The sequence below is a fragment of the Pseudonaja textilis genome, chromosome 6 (genome assembly GCF_049901715.1).
Source record: "Pseudonaja textilis isolate UNSWEBS1 chromosome 6, rPseTex1.2, whole genome shotgun sequence".
Lineage (NCBI taxonomy): Eukaryota > Metazoa > Chordata > Lepidosauria > Squamata > Elapidae > Pseudonaja > Pseudonaja textilis.
This window is the reverse complement of record NC_141995.1, coordinates 33957543-33981254: the sequence shown is the minus strand read 5'-3', so window position 1 is coordinate 33981254 and position 23712 is coordinate 33957543. Positions and strand designations below refer to the sequence as shown.

Below are 23712 nucleotides of genomic sequence, written 5' to 3'. Positions count from 1 at the left end.
TTACTTTTTGCTGTCTAGTTTTTTTTTTAAGGCCTTATTTAAGTTTAGACAATATTAGACAATCATACTTACACAAAATAATGAAAAGAATCCATGAATTGCAGGGTTAAATGTACTTTCTAAAACTAATTTGTAGATGTGTTAAGTATTTGATGCATTTACTTTGGGCATAGTTCTGGTCATTAAAAATTGGCCAAGTAATTTACGATTGTAAAAAGCTGAGATAGTAGAATGCCACTATTAACATTATTTGTTAGCATACTGAGAAACAACTTGAAAGAGTGGCTGAAAAATCTAGGATTTTTATTCCAATAGCAGAGAAGTTAAGGAAAACTATAGGATGACAGCATGATAAAATGTTAGTAGATACATAAATGAATTGTCATAAAGCACATATTTAAGACTGTTTATACCCTACCTTTACCCACCGCATTAAAAACCATAACTTAATACATCAATATTACACAATATTGACACTTTTACAAGATATTTTATTCAACTGTTTCTTTCATGTACTAAAGCCAGGATAACTTCATAAAGATAAAACATGGTATAAGTCAGTTAAAAATTCATTATTTGAAATTAGTAGGGTATACAGTTCATTGTAGAAAATTTGTCACAATACAAAAAGAATACTATATGCGATAATCTTACATATAGAATGATCTGATTTGTGCAGCTGCTATCTACTGTTTTGTCTTGGTAGAATTACATGTTCAAACAACATTACTTCTAGGATGACCTATTTTAATGTCCAAAAAGTTTTACATCCGTGAAAAAAAAAAATATTTCCCCAGTGCAACAAGGGACATTCATAGTTTGGTTATGCTTCTTATCCAAGATATAAAAAAGGAAACTTTAGTATAGACACCTGGAGAGTCTTTGACTCCACACCCATACCCCCAGGAAGTCACACCATACACAACCCAGATATTTCCTGGCCGTTCACATATTAATGGTCCACCACTGTCTCCCTGACAGCTGTCTACCTGTTTTTGTCCATGGAGGCTACCGGCACATAGCATTCTCCCTGTGAATTTTGTGTGATACCGTTCTTCACAAATTCTTTTAGGAATAAGAGGAATAGCAGCTTGTTGTAATGTTCTTGAGTAGGCTCTCCCTGATGGAAAAATATTGAAATTAAAATACCGAATATTAAGCAAGTGCTTATTCTTAAAACTTATCAAATAACAAATATTAGCCAAACAGATCAGACATCAGGTCATTAAGGTCTTTGTTTATATCAAGAATATAGTAATACACAATCCTTCAAAAACAAATCAATATTTACTGAACATTTAAAAATGGCTTGAAAGATGAAGTTTTTCTGGTGTTCCTTATTTGCTGTTCCTTATTAGTAACACATAAACTTCATAGGAAGTTATACTTTTATAGCCATCTTGTATAGCATGCCTTTTTAGTAGGTACAGGTATCTTCACAATTTAGGAAATATTTCCATCTGCATTTTTTATCTAGTTATGTCAATTCTGATTCAGTTTGAGTTGGAATTCTGCAATTCAAGTTTCTGATTCAAGGTTCAATGCAAATGTTCCATTTCAAGTGTTAATTTGAAGAACGCATGGATTATAAAGAAGCTTTTAAATGCCTGATGGTGTTTTAACTTTGCGGCAGAATGCAATGAAGCAGGGGTGGTAGACGAAAATAGGTAATTTTAAGTTGGCCAGGGTTCAGTTTGACCATACAGGAAATCATTAATTGATGACAGTAATTCAGACTGGAATTTCTATCACTATGCAATGTCATAAAGTGTGATGTTACATGAATACATTGCTTAGCATCTTAGCAGTTCTTCATTAACCAAATCCCAACTTTCATTAAGTGAGGACTCAGTCTGATCCAAGTCATTCCAACCTTGTCCTTCCCAGCTCAGCCTTGCAAGGCAAGGGACTGCCTCCTCAGCAACTCACTCCGCCTGCTTATTCCCCTTCCATTTCTCTCCTTTTGTTTGCCCTGCTCTAGATTGGTCCTGCTGTGCCCACTTTCACAAGACTTTCAAATTAGACCAGGGGCCATGTGGCCTTGGGAAGAAGGCCCGTTAGCACAAGATTAAGTGTGCCTAATCAGTTCAGGAAGAAGATGATGATGGTTAAGCTGGGGATGGCAAGGACTGCAGAAGCAGCCAAAAGAAAAGAACTGAAGATGGCAATAGGCAGGTAGAGGGAGTTGGTTCTCCTGTAGTAGTAAATGCAGCAAGGCTGCTAAGAGCCTGAATTTTGACCATCGGGATGCTGTAACAGTGGTAACTTCAGGAACCTGGTGTAACTACCATTCAATCAGCACTGCCATAATTTCAAATAGTTGCCGAACAAATGGTCATTAAGCAAGGACTATCTGTAATACATTTTTAGCTATCCTATAGAATTATTTGAGATAGCAACAATGAAGAAACGGCTGCAGAACAATTTCAAAGTAGTTTAGCAACACACCCATAAAGACTTTGGCTTAACCAACTATTGCCTTCCATTTTAGGTAGGACACATTAATACAAATGTGATTCAACAGAACAATCACCCTCCTCCCCTTGCTCCTTTAAATCACGTTTTTCCAGGGCACCAGAAATAATATATATTTATTCGACTTAGCATATCACCTAGTGCACTAAGCAATTAAAAGTAAAGAACAAAACCCAATCTTACCTGTATCACCCCAACCAGTGATGTAACAATTAGAAGCTTTCTGTGGCCTCTCCCGCCTGAATGGCAAACAGGCAGGTAAAACATGAGCACTAACGCGAGTACACTGTTCATGAGGCCCTTGCAACCTCACTAGTGCAATGTCATAGTCACTATTATCAGGCCTATATTCTGGGTGTTGCACAATTTCTTGTACTCCAATTTCTTCTTCATACTCTTCAGGTACCAGTGTGTGGTAGTCTCCAACACGTACCACATAGTTTCGAGTATTGTTGCCATACCTAAAAAAAAAGTGGGGAAGGAGATAATTGACGTAGGATTATGCTTTTATTATAGCATTGATGAAAGAACTCTGGAAAATGAGCAAGCAAGAATTTTACATTTCCAGTTCAGCAACAATTCAGGAACTCAGTAAAATACAATCGTTTAAATGTTAGTAAATCTTTTTGAATTTTCAATGTTTTGGCAAAAATATGGCCTAAAATGTGTTATGTGTTATTTAACAAGTTAGTTAAATGAATCTAATACTTCTAAAATTTACTTCTTGAGAAAAATAATCCAAGGCTAATATTGTAGTCTATCAGTGACAGACTAAGATGATCACTGAATACAAGCAGGGAAGCATTATATGAAAGGAGATTGGCTCAATTTCCTTTTCTGATTCCTTGTTTGGCTTTGTTGCCATTCAGTTCTGGATTTTTGCCCTAATTTTGGGAAAGCTTTTCATTATTTGTTCGGAGTGTTCCCTCTTATCAGGCCCAAATTTGGTGACTAAGATGAAGGATGTGAAACTAATGCATATTGTGCCAAATATTAGTATGCTCAAATTGCTTCATCCTGACCATTCTGCAATATGGTAGAGATATTATTTAGGTAGAATTAGCATGTTGAATGTTAGCACCTTGAAAAGGTAGATATGTCTGTAGCAGTAAAGGAGAAAAAAACGTAGACATAAATATATTCTTTCTCTGAGTTTTTGGAATAAAGATAAACAACTATCATTTAAATAACTTACATTTTAAAAAATGTCCTTGTGTAATAATATATACAATCCATATTAAATAAAATCTTCCTTTTTAATTATGTTGAAATATCCTAATAAACAGATTCTCATGCTAATGAAGAGGTCGTGAATTTAACCAAAGAACAGTGTCAGTGTAATGAATTAAACTGGCTGTTTACTGCTGTTTAATGGACAGATATTTTTTCATAATACTTGTTCCGCATTTCTTCATAAAGAATGAATCTTCCCATAAAATTATTTTACACATAGGACGAGAGCAGGGGTGTCGAACTCATGACGTATTGGGACTTTTTTCCCCTTCGCTAAATGGGGCATGGGTGTGGCCAGTGTGTGACACATCTGGCCCAGGGGCTGGGAGTTTGTAGCTCTGCACTGGAGCATCGTGTGAGGAAAAACTCAAAAACTGACCATTTGTTCTGGACAATTATTCAATACAGTATATCTGATACAGTTATTTCTTTAACACTTGCTTGCCACATGTAGAAAGTGTCAGGTTCATTTACCTTTTGCTAACAGTTCTTAGATTCAACTAACTGATTGTATGGAAGCATAATTCTGCAAGTATCATCAATGGCTTGACCATATATTTTGAAACTTAAAAGATACATTTAGAAATAAACGCCACTGCAGCGCTACGCAGCATATTGTCATTCAGGTTCAGGGACAAATAACATAGCTTGGGAAAGCTTGGGTGTTTCTCCTTTTTTCTGCTTCTTTGCAGATTGATCCTATACACTAATCGAGTTATAGATTTGTACATCATATGTTTGTTCATTCCAGGCTAGATGAGTACATGTCTTCCTCTAAAAGGTTTCCGTCTTTTAATTCTGGGAGTTGTATTCACAAGACATCCAGAGAGTGCCTGGTTGGGAAAAGCTGATTTATATCGAAGGACAAATGTTTTGATTTGCCTTTCAATTTCCATGTTTTCATTTTCATTTAAGTCAATCCATGTTTTTCAGAATAATGAAGGCATTCCAGATTACAGAAGCAATGTAAAATATATGTGAAATATTAAATATTAATAAATTGTGTTTTAAGAATGTGGCTGTTGTTTTTTACAGCATAGTTTCAGAGCAAATCCAGAATCATCCATATATTTTATTATCTTTGTCTTTCTGCATTATCATGCTATATAACACGCTCCTTTGTAACTTTTGCAACAATACCTCTTAAAACAATGTGCTGCAGTAAGCACCCAGCAACTGCTGATAAGAGTGGCACCACATAGAAGTCTTCCATCTCCATGGGATGATTTAATGCGCAACGCTACTTGCCAGGGCCAACCACCCCTAGACAACAGATATGTATATGATTAGTATGAAAGTCCCCAAAGTTAAAAATAAAAATATGTTTATGTATTTGTCTGAGTGCAAAAAAAGTGTCATAGGTCATTTTTCATCAAACAGGACATACAAACTTGTCCAACCACTTTATTCTGAATTTATCCAAGCATTCAGACAGCCTCATTCTACATATCCATACTTCTTGGGGGGGAGGGGGGGGAGCATTTTAGCAAGTTAGGTTATGGTCATTTGGGGATTTAGATCTGTGTAAACAATGAGTGACAGATATTGAAGCATATGTGAAAACTCATGCTAATTTAACAAATAAATTTAAAAATATTATTTTTAATATATGACACATTTGTTTAATTTGAGAATAATCCACATAGAAAAGTGTACACTTCTACTGGTTTTCATCATCATTAATATAATGCATAAGAATAGACATTGATAAGCACAGCTGTCTTCATAGTCAAGGTAAACCTTGTTAATTTTAGCTTCTTCTCCATGTCCCATCTTTTTTTTAAAAGGCATATTTCTGAAGGAGTTGCGTTTAAAAAAAAAAAAACTTTATGGAATTCTGCTCACACAACAGAGACTTTTCATATCTGTTTGCCTCTGCAATTCTTCCATTGCACCTAATGTTTTACCAAAAATTGGGGACTCTCCACAATCAGGTTTCAGAGAAACTGCAATTCAACATACCATTGCAAAATTAAATTAAGACACTACATACATGACTGTTTCAATTATAAAAATCTCATTTTTAGCAATTATAAAAGATACCTAGCAATTTTAAGTATTTAGCTAGCAATGGTTTGTTCTAACTCCACACACTCAGATTTTTATGTATCAGCCAGGTGCATCTTCTATTAATGAATTAGACTCTTATTTTATATTTGATTGATTTTGTTTCACCAAGTTGGTGTCAACACGTCACATAGATTTTCTCTGGGATCATCTGTCCCTAACCTGATCCTTCTGGTCTTCCAACAGTGCATCCGCCATTGATGCACAAGTAGTCATTGACTTTCAATTGATTGTTTAACAACTATTCAAAGTTATGGCCAGCTTAGAAATATTTCTTATGGCTTATAAGCACTTTTGCCCATTCAAAATATCAAATCACGTACACTTGTGGTCATCTAGGAGCATTGCAACCTGTTCACATTTATGATTGGTTTCCAAATACCCTGCAATCATATGATAGACATTTTCAATCTTCTCTGCTGACTTTTCCAGAAGGTCAATGGGGGAAACCAGCAAAAAAGTTGTAAGCTGCCGCTACCTGCTGAGAGGATTCTCCCTTGTCTCTGGGAACTGGATGAAAGAACTGTCTCTTGAGGGGAGCTGCATGCCTTCAACTGGGTGGAGAAACAGAGCTCAGATCCTGATGGGCTGAACACATTTTCTGCACTCCATGGAAGGCACGCCCTTTAAACTGGGAACAATGACAATGCCATGGGAGCCTGCCCTAGGCAGGCCTGGTGCAATCTGTGTGCTAGCGAAGGGAGGCAGGGGAAAGCATGGTGTGGTATTACACAAGTGCAGGCGAGCCAGGGGAGGGAAGCATGGCTTTGTAATTTTAAATTGGTACCTATAATTTACCTTAAGGAGTTTTTTCCACCAATAATTCTTTTCTGACGACGATGCAATATTCTTAAACCACATAGAGAAGCAAGAGAATCTGAATAGGGCTCAAAGCAGAGAAGTTAGATTTTCCAACCAGTAAATAGAGAGCACTTCAAATGGCAAGCAAAGTGATCAAACAATTTCTTCCTAAAAACAACCCAAATACTCCCCGATATTCCTTTACAATTTACAGAAAAGAGAATTATTGAAGTTTATATTCATTTCACCTTTACTGCTGGATGCTTTCTTGATAAGATAGTCACAGATGACACCAGCATCTTCACTGTGACGACAGTTATGTTTGCCAATATCCTGTTTAATGCAATCAGCAAGGGATCTTTCATTTCCTGTGCATTTCACGTTATCCACATGGATGGGACCTTTTCCTTCTCCAAAGTACGCCATAGTCCTTGCTCGTGATAAACCTCTGGAGGCAAAAAATTGGGCAACTTTTTAAATAAATCATAATGGCAACAACAGATACAGAATTCTTATTTCACATGAATCAATAAACATCAGTAAGTTTCCTCTACCATCTCTGCTAGGACTGTTAGAAGACATACTACAGCACTATTTTTCAAATTGTTATTTTATTTACTGTAGCATGTTAATAATTTTCAAAGGCTATAGGTGTCCATATAAAGTTTTACTTAATAGTTGATTTTTAATAATTTTGTTGCTAATAACTTCATTTTTAAAATAATCCAAGACTACAAAAATTAGTGGCAATTTTCACTAAGAGTAATCAGCTATTTCTGTCCCTCACAAAGAAAGCAAACTATATTATATACTAACCCAAACAAAACTAGAATTCTTCATCTGACAAAATCAGAGCGAAACCTGACAGATATAATAATTAACAAATATATCTTACATATGCTCCCATCTCAAGATTCAATTTGAACCACACAATTCAAAACTCTGATCTAATAAGGGTAGCATGAATGGGAAAGAGAAAGAAGTGAAACTTCATGTTACCCTTATTAGATCAGAGTTTTTGTTGAAAATTAGGCATTTTGTTCAATGCCTAATTAATATATTATAATTGTAACTTTATTTTGCAAGAAATAATAATAGTTTTTTGTGGATCTGAAAAAATACTCATCAGTTTACTTGCTATACATAAGAACTAGGCTATAAATAATCTGGTAACATGGTATGGTTCATCAACGCCATGCTAGTCATTTGATCCAATATTATATTTCAGTTAAGACTGTATCTGCAGAAATTTATTTATTCAATAATATCAAGTTAGTAACACTATTTGTAAATGAAGGATAGGTGGCATAATTGGGAAGATAATAAGGCCTGCTTTATCACTAGTTTCTCAGCTACTGTTAGGAAATAATGCTATCTATCTTTTACAAACTAAGCATATCTCATAAGACAGGTTGGTTTATGCATAAAGCATTTTAATTGAGGATTTTTCAAAGAAACCTTTTAAACATATAGTTTGCAAAGTACATTATTAAAATAAAAAGGAATTAAACATCCCATAGCTTTAGCCCTTCTGTTATGCTTTAATGCCAGTGAAGAAAATTAAAATGCCAGAGTAAAATAGATAGTAAAAGTAATTACTAGCTTATTATAATGTTAACATTTTAGGCATTACAGTGTTTTATAATTCAAATATTTTTACTAACGTGAGTATTTTATGCAATTTAGTCAACTATGTTTATTTAAGGCTGATGTTATAGAGGCAATAAAGAAAAAAGTGTTCAGTGAAATTCCAGTAGTTCAGTGGCCAAAACTAAATTGCCCACATGTATTGATCTGTATGATCTGCATTTATAGACTCTAAAACAGATACACAGCAGATCTTTTCTTGTTTGGAAAATTCTCCCTCCACACTTAATCTTATACTGTTTGCAGATATTCAAAGGATTGTATAATGGAATACAACTGTATAATTTCCCTACAGCTGTTCATTTTTTTAAAAAAAATTGTATATAAAGTAGACTTTAAAAAGATGTTGATGAAATGCAGGCAGCAATGTAAGAGTTTGTGTGCGTGTGTGTGTGTTAAAAGTAATTAAATATTTTTATGATACATTTATAAGCTTCAATTACTCAATTTTTTAAAGGGAGGTTATTCATTCTGAACAAGCATTGCTTGTTACTTTTAAATACTTACTGCAAGCAAAATAGATTTACAGGTCCCCCACTTTCCTTTCATTCACTGCTTCAATATTTTTCAATAAGCAATAAAATGATACAAAAATCAATCTTTTAAAGATAATTTTCTTGAATTTCTACCTGGTTTCTCACGTGGCTTAGTTAATACGCAACAGAAATCTCTTACTTGACCATATGCCTCAATCCCCATAAAATTTCCCCATAAAATTTCAAAATCATAAACTCTGCAATATATCTTTAACTCTTAAAATTATGGTTAGTAAGCTATGGGAATTTTCATGAATAGAATTAAATTACAACAATCCTGATGGAAATAGCATATACATTTTGTTACTGTGTTTATACATTATGTGTATATATTTCTTCTGACTCTGTTATTTGGATCACATATGACTAATTTTTCCTACTTGTAACCAAACATTTTTCTCATGACAAACTGCCCCCTTTTCTAATCGTCTGAACATAGTTACCTCAAAGGCCTAATGCACCAAGAAGCAAAGCTTTCAGCAGATTATGTGACCAGGGTTAGCTTCCACATAAAATATTTAATTATCCTGATTTATCCTGAATTATCCCACCCCTGAGTAGGGACATCTGGCCCAATTTGCCTAAACTCAAACCTTTGTGATTGCAAAACCATGTGCAATTCTTTAGCCAGCTAGACATACAACAAAAAGTGTGTAAATAAAATATTTTTGTTTTATTTCAACACATATTATTCTATGTTGACAATAGTGTTTTGAAATTAAGCGACACTTTTAGAAACAGGAAAAGCTATCATTTAAAAAAAAATGATTAAAACACTCTGGGAAGCAAGTTGTATTCAGTTTAGAGGCAGCCCAATCACATTTAAGAAATCATTACAATGTGAAATCAGTAAGAAATTAGTTTAACAGATCAAGCACAGAAACCAAGCAACATAGTTTGGGAGAAGTCTTTTTTTTTTAAATAGACGTTCTTTTCTTCTTGTTTAATTTAGATATCTTTTCTACCTTCTTAGTAGAAAGAATCTTTAACACAAAGAAATATTAATTATTAATTTAATTTATATGCTACCTATCTCTATATCAAGCCATCTATTATAGGAGCTTATAAAAATATTCAGAGGGTTAAATAACATTGATATGGTGTGTGGGCGTATAATTCTTACTTTAGCAATCACTCAGCACTACTCTCCCTTTTAAATAACATTTTCATGAAATTAATGCATAATATATCAGATGAAGAAATTACAAATTGATAGGAGATTAGATGCCACTTGGATCACACTCTTTGGGAATACCAATTGACTAAACTGTAATTAAGTTCCTCTGTGTGTTCTTGCTAACTTCAGTTAATTCTGGACACACACACATACTATATGTATGTATGTAAAAATGTGAAGGGCATACTGTAAATGGGTGAGAGGTAAAAGGATTGCTGATGATTTTGTGTGGTGATAGGCAGATACATATATTCAAGAATCTCTATTTCTTATTTTTACTATTAAGATAATATTAAAATAACAAAACAGTAAAGGGAAAAACACAGCAGTTATCTTAGTATATGAAAATATCAGTATGTTAAGCTATTAATCTGGCACAAAGAATAGATTATACTCTGATCTCTGAAAAACTGATCTCTTACTTGTAGCCTAATTGTCGACATACCACAACTGCATCCTTATCAGACCATCCATCATCACAAATTGTGCCCCATTGGCCATTAATATAGATCTCCACTCGCCCCTCTTTCTTATTCTCACCATCCATCAATCTGATAGGAGGCCCTGGGAATAGATTAATAACTATTGACATAGCAGAACCAGTAGCAATACTCTCAAAATATTCAAGTAAAGTTGTTAACTAGGAATAAACATTCCAATAAATACAGCCACATGGGAAAAATATGTTCTCTGAATCTGCGGGGGGAAAAAACCCTGAAATTTGACAAATGAATTAACTTTCATTTAAAACAAAAATGAATGTTATATTTGCTTTCAAATACAAGGTTGCAAACTAGAGTGCACAAATAAATATAAAGGCGTGGGAAACTTAAAACAATTATAATATATGATCAGCAATTGCACACACATTATTTTTTTTAGATAACATATATCAAAACTTTGTTCCCAACTATCATGGGTATAATCACCATATCAGGCAAATATATGCATATTGTGATCATTTACTCTAACCAGAACACTTTCATATCTATGATTTGGTGAAATTGTTTTATTTTGCATTTTGCCTCAGCATCTAAATGGCCTTGAACATTCACTCACAAAGGTTTTCAACATTTAATGAAAATTTTTAAAAATGGGTTCCAATTTATTTTCTCTGTCAGAAATTTATTATTTCTTTAATATTCTTTCAGTGAACTTTAATAGTCAAAGTTATCAATGTTATGCAATGACCTATTAAACAAAATGAATGCATTATACTATACTTTTCCTCCAAAACCTAGAAGTATTATAGAAAAGTCTTCCACTACTAAGATTTTATTATATTTAGAAAAGTAAAAATTCAACTTTTTAAACAGAGCATTAACAAACAAAAGCAACCAAGAATTTTCTATTTACTGAGATTCCAAGGGTATACAGTTCTCACCTTTTAATGTTTTTTTCTCTTTTAATGTTTTTTCCAAGGGTATACAGTTCTCACCTTTTAATGTTTTTTTCTCTTTTAATGTTTTCCCTGAAACTTGTTACATATATTTTATAATTGTATACACAGTTACTAAAAATAATTTCTAGTGATAAAATACATATAGCCGAGACTGTGAATAAATTTCAGAGGCTGCTGGATTTCAGCTCTCCTGACCATTATTCCTAATTTTGATCATAATCCTGCTGACTGATTTGATATTTGGACTCCAATAATTTTTGAGTGTCCAAGCTTGTCACTCCTGGAATACTAAAATGTCTTGACTGACTGCTCTTTACACTGTTCAAACAACATTTATGCATGCCAACATATGGGACCATGGTGAATGTGGTCTCAGTTATGGTTATACATAATTTTAATGCAAATATACTTGCAATCATAACACACTAAAGTGACTACGTTAACCAACCTTAATAAGTAAGCAACTGTTTACCTAGTTCATAAATGTTAAGGCAGAGCGAAACTGATCAGCCTTAATTGAAGAGTGAAGTAGATGGTGAATATTTTCAATTTAATTCTGGAAATCTTTATGCTCTTGTAAATGTTTTATTTATTTTTACCCAATTGAATTGAGGATAAAATAAGAACTTATCTGGAGAATACGAATGATAAAACAATAGGGGAAGGAGACAAAGAATTACTAAATAAGGATATTACATGGTCTGAGTTAAAATCTGCAATGGAAAATCAATGTAATAATAAATCCCCTGGTCCAGATGGGATTCCAGTAGAATTGTATAAAGCCACAATAGATTTAGTAGGGCCTCTGATGCTGGAAGTGTTTAACGAAGTACTTTTGGCTGCCAAAATGCCAGACTCATGGAGGGAGGCGTTGATTGCGTTAATTCCGAAGGAGGATGTGGATGCCAGATATATCAACAATTATAGACCAATCTCACTTTTAAACGCCGATTATAAATTATTTACCTCAATTATAGCGAATAGAGTAAAACAAGTTTTAAATTTATACATTCATGAAGACCAAAATGGTTTCCTTCCATTCCGTCAAATTAAAAACAATTTAAGAACCGTTATTGACGTCTTAGAATATTATGAAGCTCATCCAGAGAAACAATTTACACTCATGTTTCTAGATGCGGAGAAAGCATTCGATAACTTACATTGGCACTTTTTAATACAAAAAATCTATAACATGAATCTGGGCACTAAATTCGAGAATATTATCACAACAATTTACAATACCCAACAAGCCAATATACTAATTAATGGTGAACAAACAGGCCCACTAAGCATTGAAAAGGGCGTTAGACAGGGTTGCCCTCTCTCACCCTTTTATTTATATTTGCTTTAGAATCATTGTTAACGCGGATAAGACAAAATTCTGAAATCCAAGGAGTTAGGGTCAAAGCAGAGGAATATAAATTACAGGCATTTGCAGACAATATGGTTTTCTTCCTAGAGGATCCCATGGAAAAAGGACATAATCTAATAAAAGAACTAAAACAATATGGCTCAGTAGCAGGATTAAAGATTAACAGAAATAAGACGAAATTACTGACTAAAAATCTAACAGAGAACCAGAGGAAAGAATTAGAAAAAACCATGGGGATACAGGCAACAAAAAATGTCAAATATTTAGGCATATGGTTAACACCACATAGTAAATCACTCAAAGAGAATAATTATGATAAACTGTTACAGCAAATTAAGAAAGATCTAGAATCTTGGAATAAGTTGCAGCTTTCTCTACTGGGCAGGATTGCCACAATCAAAATGAACATCTTACCAAAACTCCTTTACTTATTCCAGACAATCCCAATAAAATTACCAAAAAATTTTTTTGATGATATAAATAAGGTAACTCTTAAATTTATTTGGCAAGGGAAAAAAGCTAGAATCAGTATTAAGGCCTTACAAGATGCAAAAAGTAGAGGTGGGTTAGCGCTTCCAAACTGGGAATTATATTATTGGGCAGCCAACTTATTATGGTTAAAAGACTGGGTCAATTTACGGAACAAAAGAACTTTAGTCTTGGAAGGGCACGACCTTCAGAGAGGATGGCACACATTTCTATGGGATGTGGGGAAAACTAAACAGGCGTACTTTCATAGACATCTTATTAGAGATTCACTATTAACTAATTGGAAAAAATATGTAAAAACATTATTTAAAAATTCGATTTGGCTTTCAACAATGGAGGCAATGGTTCATCCCAACAATTTGGATATAACAAAAACGACTAAATATAAAGATTTATTAGACTCTTTAGGAAAATTAAGAACTCGACAGGACTTACAGGAACAGGGATTTAAAATTGATCAGTGGTTATATATACAAAGCCATAGTAGATACAAACAAGATATCAAAGAGTTTGGAATCTATAGCAAATTACAACACTTAGATAAAATCTTATTAGGATCAAATAAAAAGAATATCTCTAAATTTTATAAATATTTATTGGAGGTAGAATTAGAGCAAGAGATAGTGAAAGGGAACATGATAATGTGGAGTAGGAATATTGGAAGAAGCATTACATTAACAGAATGGGAAAAGATCTGGAATAGAATCATTAAGATTACGAAATCTGCGGCGTACAAAGAAAATATGTATAAAATGTTATATAGATGGCACTTATCCCCTTCGAGGTTAGCGAAAATGAACCCAAACTCTAGTCCAAAATGTTGGAAATGTAAAAACATAGAGGGATCCTACTTTCATATGTGGTGGACCTGTAAAGAAGCCCAGAAATACTGGCAAAAAATTAGAAAATGGCTGGAGGAGATAACCAAAGAACAAATCGAATACAAACCAGAGTTCTTCCTACTAGGGATCTCTGATAAACATTTTCCTAAAAAGACGAAATATATAATAATTCATATTCTAACTGCGGCCAGATTAGCATTTGCCCAGTGCTGGAAATCATCCTGTTTACCTACAGATCAATTGGTCATTCAGAAAATATGTGACTGCGCAGAAATGGACAATTTAACCATAGCTCTTAAAAATAAAGAGTCTTCAGCATTTGATAATAATTGGAATGCGTGGTATAATTGGTTATATCAGAGATAAACCGTTCAATGAATAATGGGAAATTTAAGCATAAATAGTGATAAGATGTGTATATTTAAAGTAAGGTAGGAGAATTGGATCTTGCAGACTGTCAAAAAGAATATCTGTCTGGTTTTAACGTATTTTCTTTTTTCTTCCGTCTCTTTGTTTTTTTTCTCTCTTTTATACTTCTTTTTCTCCTTTTTCGGTCGCAAGACCGAGTGTTTTTTTTTTTTTTCCTCTCTCTTTCTCTTCTTTCTTTCTTCTTTTTCTCTCTCTGTTGCATATGTAATGTTGTTATGTTATTTTTTAATTGTAAATTCAATAAAATTTATATATATGAAGAAAAAAAAAAGAATATAGAAAAGTTCAGCTTTGGTGAACTGACTTTTACTACTTGGAATATTGTTTGAAAACTATAAAAGTAGTATAAGCCTCAATACTGAAGAAGGAATTTTACCATATGGATCTATTTAACCAAAAGATAACATATCATTTTGCTTTCCAGACAGATTCAGTTTTATGTATTATGAGCACTGCAACACAAATCCATGTGTTTATGTAAACTGGCACTAAAATGTGAATTCCTGTATTCTGAGTTTAAATTTTCCATTCCTGGAAATACACATTGTCTCCCCTACATAGACATGCTATTGGATAATTACACATTTGGGATATTAGAAAGTATAAAAAGAAATCACTGAAGAGATTCAGGAGCAGACAAAGAAACACAGCTATGGAAATAAATTGGAAGCTTTATTTCAGGTTTTTAATCTTACAGTAGACTTAATTCTTTAACAATATGCTTGAAGATATAGCTGTGGGGTTAAGAAATATTTAACAGATGTTTTGTTACAGTAAGAGATGCTCAGACTAAATTGCTCTAACTGTTTAAAAATGTTTGTGTACATTTTTAAACTAGTCTTTTGCTACATTTATGAGCTGCAGGAAAATTAGAATGGACTAGAAAATCTACTCTATATTGTATTTGATTCATATCAGATGTTTCATTCAGGGTTCAATATCCAATACACAGTACTCTCTCCTCATTTTTACCACAATAACTACACTGAGACATAGGCTAAAATGACTGCTTAAAGTCATCAAGTTTCTGTGTATAAGAGAGACTCAAACATAGTTCCTTCCTGTTTACAGTCAGCACTTGATTATCACATCACATTGGCTTTCAGTGTTACCCTATTTTTTTCCCAGTGCCTGGCCTTTGAACTTTGTCAGATTATTGCCAGTTTTCTAAAAAGACTAAAATAAACATTTTTATGAAACCTTTTTTCCAATAGAGCAATTTTTCTGTCCAGAAGTCATGTTAGGATTAGAGTTTCGTATTTTGAAGGGAGACTGCTGTTTAACTGATAACAGATAATCAGAGTTGGAAGGGACCTTGTAGATCATCTAGTCCACCACCCCCCACACCCAAGCAGGAGACCCTACACTATTTCTGACAAATGGCAGCCCAATCTCTTCTTGAAAGTCTCAAGTCACAATGCTCCCACAACTTCCGAGGGCAAGCTGTTCCATTAGTTCATTGTTCTCACTGTGAGAAAGTTTCTCCTTATTTCCAGGTTAAATCTGTCCTTGTTCAGTTTCCATCCATTATTCCTTGTCTGGCCTATAGGTACTTTATAAAATAGATTGATCCCTTCCTCTCTGTGGCAGCCCGTCAAATCTTGGAAGACTGCTATCATGTCTCCCCTGGTCCTTCTCTTCACTAGACTAGCCAAGCCCAGTTCCTGTAACCGTTCTTCGTAAGTTTTACTCTCCAGTCCCTTAATTATCCTGGTTGCTATTCTCTGTACTTTTTCTAGAGTCTCAACATCCTTTTTTACATAGTTTTTGCTTGAATGTAATTTTTTTTAATACCTCCTAATGCAAGGACAACATGTATTTTTTTTTAATCAAACCCAGACTGTTGAATCCATTCTGCCCTGGATTATTTTATCAAACAACATCTCCAATGAGCTAAATAGGGACTCACTTGTTTAATTGGAAAATCCATCAATGGAAATGGAGATCTCTACTTGCTAACCATTTGCTTCTCCAGCTGGTGCTCTCCAAATGCAATAGGACAAGAAACTCCATGATGAATGAGAATTCCAAGTTTCAATACAATTGGGGGATATCTGATTTTCGGACTAATTTTCCAATGTCCCAAACACAACAAAACATCCTTTAATGTTCTGGAATCAGATGTCCATGTAAAAAAGGATTCCTTTCTTGTGAGATGGGCAGCACTACATATATGATGAATAAATAAATACAATAAAAGGTAATTTACCTAACAAGGCTTTGTGGCTGTCATTGTCTCGATAGCAATTTATACTAATATCTTCCTGGTGGCTGCAATCATGCTGTCCCCAGTCACCCTTAGAACACTGTAGAATGTTAAACTCTTTTCCAGAGCAGGTAACGTCATCCAGCCAAATGGGTCCTGTATTTTCTTCTAAGAAGCGTTCTGAAACAATTTTCCCATTCCTGTTTACATAGACATTAGCACTTACACAGTTATAATGCATACTGTAAATATATTCCGTGATCAGTCTTGATTTCATTGAAATCTATTGTATTTGGAATAAATGTTTTTCTTTTTTTTCTTTTTTTTCTTTTTTTTCAATTTTCAATTAGGCTTGTTGATAGAATCCATGATTATATGTATTAAGGCTCAAAATCAACATTTTATTCTGACATATTTTATCACTGACATCTGCTATAAATATAATGCTACTGGCTGCTTAACTAAACTATGTTCATAAATGTAATACATTAACCACATATATATTCTCTCCTCATTCCTTCTGTAGTGTGAATTTTCTCTGCAGGGTCTAAGAAGATATAAGCATTAAATCAGCTAGCCAAAAGTCAAACTGCTAACAACAATCTATTGAATAAACTGCAGTTGGCTGGGGTCATACATCATGCATAGCCATAAACCAGGACTTTCAAATGAAAATAGCTGGGATTACATACTATGCTTTTAAGTCCAAATGAAATAAATCAAGTTATGCTTTAGAGCAATGTATGAATACTGTGAAAGGGTGAATGAGAGTTCAGCATTTTAGAATATATCTAATATGAAGTATGGATTGTAAGAATTTTATTTACAGATTCAATTCAAAGTCCTGGTATTGACCTTTAAAGACTTACATGGCACAGGACCAGGTTATTTAAAGTTATTTGTCACTTCTTGATTCAATTTGCCCAACCAGATCCAATAGAATGGGCATGTCAGGGTTCCAAGCTTCATTTAGCAATGGGCCTTTTTTACTATGGTGCCCACATTGTGGAATCTTTTCCCTGAAAAGTCGGCCTCATCACTGTGGAGTTTTTGAAGGTCATCAAGACCTAGTTATGCCAGCAGGCCGGGGAACCCCAAGGGATGAGTGAATTATTGAGGTAGCTCCTTTATTGTTAATATTCCTCTACCTATTAATTTTAGAATCTGAATATTCTCATGACAAATTGTTCATTTATTACAATTTCTAATACAGAAAAGTCAAACTGAATTATAGTTCATGCTGCAAAAATAAGTAAATAATTCTTTCCCTTTTTCCCAACCAGGGTTAGCGTTTTTTTAATTAATTTTCCCTCTTCTTTGTTGTATGATTACAAGGACATAGTATTTAACGATTAGATTTTGATCAGAAAGCAAAGAAGCATAGCAGGTGCGATTTACTGAACTATTATCAGCATTGCTGTGCATAATCATTAGTAGCTTCACATAAATGGAGCTTACTTAAAGCCCAGTTGTCGACAAACCACCTGCGTATTCCATTCAGTCCATCCATCATCACAGACTGTGCCCCATTGTCCATTATAAAACACCTCCAGCCGTCCCTCGTGATTGCTTTTTCCAGCAACTAGTCGAACTGCTCCATCTGTGGCATTCAAAATAAAGAGTGTATTTTAGTAGGTAGCTATTGCAGAAAAGAAACTCACCACAAAATAGAACAATTATAGGCTAGATAATAACTTTTGGCATCATTTTAATGGAAAACAGAATGTTAAAGGAACACTGATATTGAATTTCCTGCTATAAATGTTTAAATAAAATTGGAGTGCATTGGTTTTATTTGTATTGTATCTACCCAGGCACCTTTGCATGTTGTTGTTGTTGTTCTTATTATTATTATTACTGTGTAATTCCTCATCCCAGATGCTTATGGGACAAAACTGTATAGACAAAAGTAAAAGAGAGGATAAGTTATATCCTTAACTTGTGCCTTTCTGTTATATCCCACACAAACAAATGTCCTTTCATTCCATACTCTACACTGCCTAAGGACTGTAATTGGGTTAAATAAGACACACAACAGGAAAAACCCAAATATTTTTAGAATAAATGGCAGGAACGTCTTCATATGGAATCTTGACTTTCTGAATCTTTGACATTCTTCATAGTTCACAGAACCAGAACTACTCCATTACTAAATCAATTTAATTTTCAAGTCATGGAAAACTTCTAGGGAAGCAAATCATCCTTTTAAAAAGTCAACAGGTATTTGAAAATGTTTAGGTTAAATACAGGATATGCTAAAAAGAAGATAAACAGAAGTTGCACAGCTGTTTATAGATGTTGATACTTAACTTCCATTCTTCTTCCCTGCAATTATGTTGCATGGCTAGTTCTTCCCTTATCAGTCATAGGCATTTCCTTTCACGTTTGTTTTTAAATATGGCCAATGCACCCTGGAAGCCAGAATGAGGCCTTTGGTCTGCATCAAGAAATGTTATCTTCTCTATTGTTGAAAGATGTTAAAAAAAATATTTAACCACTTTGTGTCAGTTAATCTTAACCCATGCAGTAATTCTGATTCAGAAAAGTGATTCCTTTGTTGCATACCTGCCAGAGGTGTGCATGAAACCCCTGCATCTTCTTTATGGCCACAGTTGTGTTCTTGCCAGGAACTCTTTAGGCACTGTTCTATAGACAACTCATTTCCTGTACAACGTACTTCATCCAGTAGCACAGGACCTGAGCCCTCTCCAAAATAAGCCTGGCTCCATGACTTGGCAACTCCACTGTCCAAACATAATAAACAGAGGAAAACTGATGGAAAGACAAGCTACTCTGCAGTTTAACTGCATAAATGATCTATACTACTTGTGCAATCCTACCATTCAAAATGATACTAAGGCCTTACATGAATGAAGAGACCTTCTGATTTTCTATAGCCTTTTAAATAAACATATTTCATTTGGGAAATACAATATACTAGAGAACCTATTATTTTTTTATTTAAATGAACATATAATAGCTTAGGAGAGAAAAATATAAATTCAAATGCTATTTGTTTTCAAAATGCAATAAACTGGTACAAGAGATATGGGGGGGACCCCAAATTGAAAATATAAACATAAGTAGAGAAGGAAGGGGGAATAAAATTTGAAACAAGAGCCTATTTTGTATACAAAAGCCAGTTAGTCATAGTATATACAGTTGAAAAATCCAGGCTTAGATTTTAAATGATTTATGCATCCTGGTTTATTTTCAACACATTTTCCCAATGTAAGTCTCAGTGTCCTTCATGACTAATAAAATATTTTTTAAAATGTTTGTCTAGAGCAGAGTGAATTTATAACTGAATCTTATAATCAGGATGGCTGCCAGCTATGAAGAAACAAAACCATTGAAACAGAAATAAATTATAGCCTAGAGTAAGAAAGGAATATTTTTCCTATGATAGTTGCTTATAAATAATATTTAAAAGTCTCCTGATAATTAACCTAGAATAAATGATAGAAGCATGGACTACTGTTTTAGGACATGATTTCTTTAAGAAATCAATCAAATACAAGAGTGTATTTTCTGAACAAAATATTTGTCTTTTTTTTTTTGTTACCCAAGATATCATCAGGAATAGCCTTTATCAGCTAAGAGATAAACTGGCATTCAGACACACCTATCAGGGACATATCCCAGCAGGGAACATTGTGGGCATTCAACTGCCTGTTGCCAAGGTACATACTTACTCAGGCAGTCAACTATGTTTTCACACAACGTTCTACCCTAGAACCATCTTCCCATGAATATTAGCCCTTTGCCCCTATGTTCAGCAATTCATTCAACTGATTAAAATTTCCATTTAGTGGAGGAAAAGGTGAAATAAGAAGTAAAGACGGTGGATTTGGTTTACAGAAAATGATTCTTCATACTTGTTCTGTTTCACATTGTGTTTTGGGCAAATCCCCACATGCAATACAAGTCACCAGCCAATTCTTATGGCCATCTAACTTGTTTTAAGCCTAATCATGGAAAATGGAATTATCAGTTAAACTAGTTGGAACTATAAATGGTTGTATGCATATGTTTAATATGCAGTTTTGATAGCTGTTGGAGTTGGGGGTTAATAATCAGGAGAATGGCAGTAGAAAGTAAAATATAATCCTTTCCTTTTTGTTGGTTATAATTGTTCTAAGATGCTATTTATAATAGCAGGAAACTTTCGTTGATACCATTGTTATTGGTTCAATATAAAGAGTAATCCAATGAGTCTGGATTGTTTCAAGACTAAGGACTGCAACAGTCAAATGGCAGCAAAAAGGCACAAAAATACTCATTCTTATTGCTGTCCACTGGAGGTTTGGATTTCTGTCACTCTATTCATTACTGAAGCTGGGGGGGGGGGATCTCTTTTCCATGGATTCAAAAAAGCATAAATAGACATTAAATGATTATCCATGTTTAATGTATCCATTTTTTTGCCCTAGCTATGTTCTTTGAACTAGTTACCAAGAAGCTTTCTTGGGGGTTTGGAAGAGATTATTATATATGAGTGATGATATTTAAAACTAGAAGTCTCTCTCCATTCATCCTTTTCATTTCTAATTTATACACTTTTCTAAAATAGGTTTCGTAACATTAATATCATTCACAACATTTGAATTTTCAAGCAAGCACAATTAATAATAAACACATTTTTTTTTAAAAAAATGTTCCTAATCCCTTGATAATCCTTTTATTCATTACTCAGTAAGTAAAAGAGGAACAGACCAAAAATGGCCAGGAAATAAATTGGTTTGCAAAAGAGTTACTATATTGCAAGGAATTATATGAAAAGATCTCTTATAGCTATATTTAGACTTACAGTGCTGAGACTGCATTTCAAATGCCTGGAGGTTAGGAATTCAAATAAAAGACAACTTTATTTGAAGTCTTGAACAAAGACTTCATGTTCCCTGTTTGTGAATCCTGGAAAGCATATTGCACAGTAATACCAAAGGCAACCGATGACAAGCAGGAAGGTTATTGCCAAAAGGTTTTACTTTACAATCTGCAGCTGGATTTACTGAGATGATCCACATAGCTAAGTATCTCTTTCTCACGTCATCCCATGCTATTATATCTCTTATCTCTCCTTTCTTGGTAGATTTCAGTTCTTAGAAAATGAGTCTATTTGCCAAAGTATCCTTCTGTGCTTTTTTTACATTACAGCTTTGCATATTTTTTAATTTAAAACATGAATAATAATAAGGCATGTGGAACTTCCTTTCAGCTTGTGAAATGTTTTTGAAACTGCAAATTTAAGCTGCAATTCAAATTGCAGTCTGACATTCTGTTTGGACATAAGAATCCTGGACTGAAATCCACAGAATTGAACAGTCTGAAATACTTAGTTTTGGTTCTCATAAGATATGAATATTATAAATGCAAGGAGGATTAGCATACATATTTTGAATGCACACTGATTAAGATTACTGCAAAGGAAACACCTAGATCAATTTAGTTAAAAACTAATCTCTGAGCATCCATTCTTCAATCTGTGTTTTCTTTTTAATTTACATGTCTATTTCCAGTAGCCCAAAAAGTGTGTGTGTATACACATATATTCTATTTGTAATGTTTGTTTGTTTGTTTAATCATTCATTCGTTTATAACCAGTTAGCTGAATGTTTTAGAAAGCCAGTTTGATGTAGTGTTAAGGCAGTAGGCTAGAAACCAGAAAAACATGACTTTCAGTTCTGTCTTAGCTAACAAATTAAACCAGCCAAATGACTCTGGGCCATTCATTCTCTCTCAGCCCTTGGAAAGAGGCATTGGCAAAATACTTCTGGAAGTGATCTCTCAAGAATGGAAGGAAATTCCCCATTAGAAATAAATTCCCAAAGAATAAGAAGAAATACTCCATAAGAATACAAGAAAATCCCCCTGATTGCTCATAGCTGGTTTTAGCCTGAGACAAGTTGATTATGCAAAGAACTGAAATAGGCAGAAGCTGATTGCCCAAGCCAAAACAAATTAAAAAGACAAAAACACTTCTGCCCACATTTCCTACACCCCTAAGGGGCAACTACAAAATCCCTAGGTATAACAAAAAGAAAACTTATAGATATAGAAAATAAGGAATACAATGTTTATTCTAGACATGGAAGCACCTCTCTCTCTCTCTCTCTCTCTCTCTCTCTCACACACACACACACACACACTCACTCACACACCCCTACTCCACAAATTTACCATAAAAAGCTCAAAACCTTATACAAAGTTGACCAATGTACTATCAAATTGTTGCCACCAAGAAAAAACCTTTTTGTTGTGGGGAAATAAATGGATCAACCTTCTTTCTACAGCAGCCTGTCTTGTGTCTTATTTGCCTGCCTTTCTCCCAGTTCTGAGAAAGGGACCTAGAAAATTCTTTTTAACACATTACTGAAGTCAAGACTGATTCAAAGCCCCTGATCCAAACATGTAAATATTTCTTCTCGCAGGTCTACAAAGCAGCTTCCAACTAAAAACAATGTTAAAGAGTTAAAGCAAAGTGACCTAAGCTTATTAACCTTATCCTATTTATTACCAATACTTGAGGCTTGTACAGAGAATGCACAACTTATCAGACAGAAGAGAAAGAAAAAAAATGACATCAACATGGAGAATGTTTTGAGAAACAATGAAAGTAGAACTAGTTTTCTAGTGAGGCCTGTCAGTATCTATTTTGCTACTTCAAGCAAAGTATTTTTGAAGCTTGTCACAAAGATTTCAAAACTATTCAAATTTTCTGTACATATTTTGATGTTAATGCCACTAATATTTCCTATACTGTATGAAGACAACACTATTTACAGGTATGGCCTTTTCATAAATTGATTAGTTTTAATTAAATCTTAATTTGGCTACTTTTATACTAGTATTTTTGCTCTTCAACTGCTGGCTTGCAATTTCAAATAAATACTCCAGATTAAACTATCTAAATAACGTTGTCAAGTCTTCATAATCTACACTTAATTAGACAAGTGGGACAAGGATCATGACGTAAGACAGTCATCTACAAAAATGTATTCAGATTGCTAGCTAAAACTCATTCAAGAAAAATGTA

At 33.9% G+C, this 23712-nt stretch overlaps 1 protein-coding gene across 1 annotated transcript in view; it reads right to left on the bottom strand.

Annotated features, from left to right (window-relative positions):
• Positions 1 to 286: 286 nt before the first annotated feature.
• The window catches only part of PRSS12 (serine protease 12), a 41123-nt gene continuing 17697 nt past the window's right edge, over positions 287 to 23712 (bottom strand). The window contains exons 5-13 of the mRNA XM_026697958.2: positions 19242 to 19420; positions 18135 to 18276; positions 16680 to 16876; positions 10359 to 10500; positions 6825 to 7024; positions 6574 to 6652; positions 4849 to 4971; positions 2659 to 2936; positions 287 to 1120 (exon numbers count right to left, since the gene is read on the bottom strand). Coding sequence (XP_026553743.1) covers positions 813 to 1120; positions 2659 to 2936; positions 4849 to 4971; positions 6574 to 6652; positions 6825 to 7024; positions 10359 to 10500; positions 16680 to 16876; positions 18135 to 18276; positions 19242 to 19420 — 1648 coding nt within the window. The 3' untranslated portion in view covers positions 287 to 812. The remainder of the gene's footprint in view (positions 1121 to 2658; positions 2937 to 4848; positions 4972 to 6573; positions 6653 to 6824; positions 7025 to 10358; positions 10501 to 16679; positions 16877 to 18134; positions 18277 to 19241; positions 19421 to 23712) is intronic.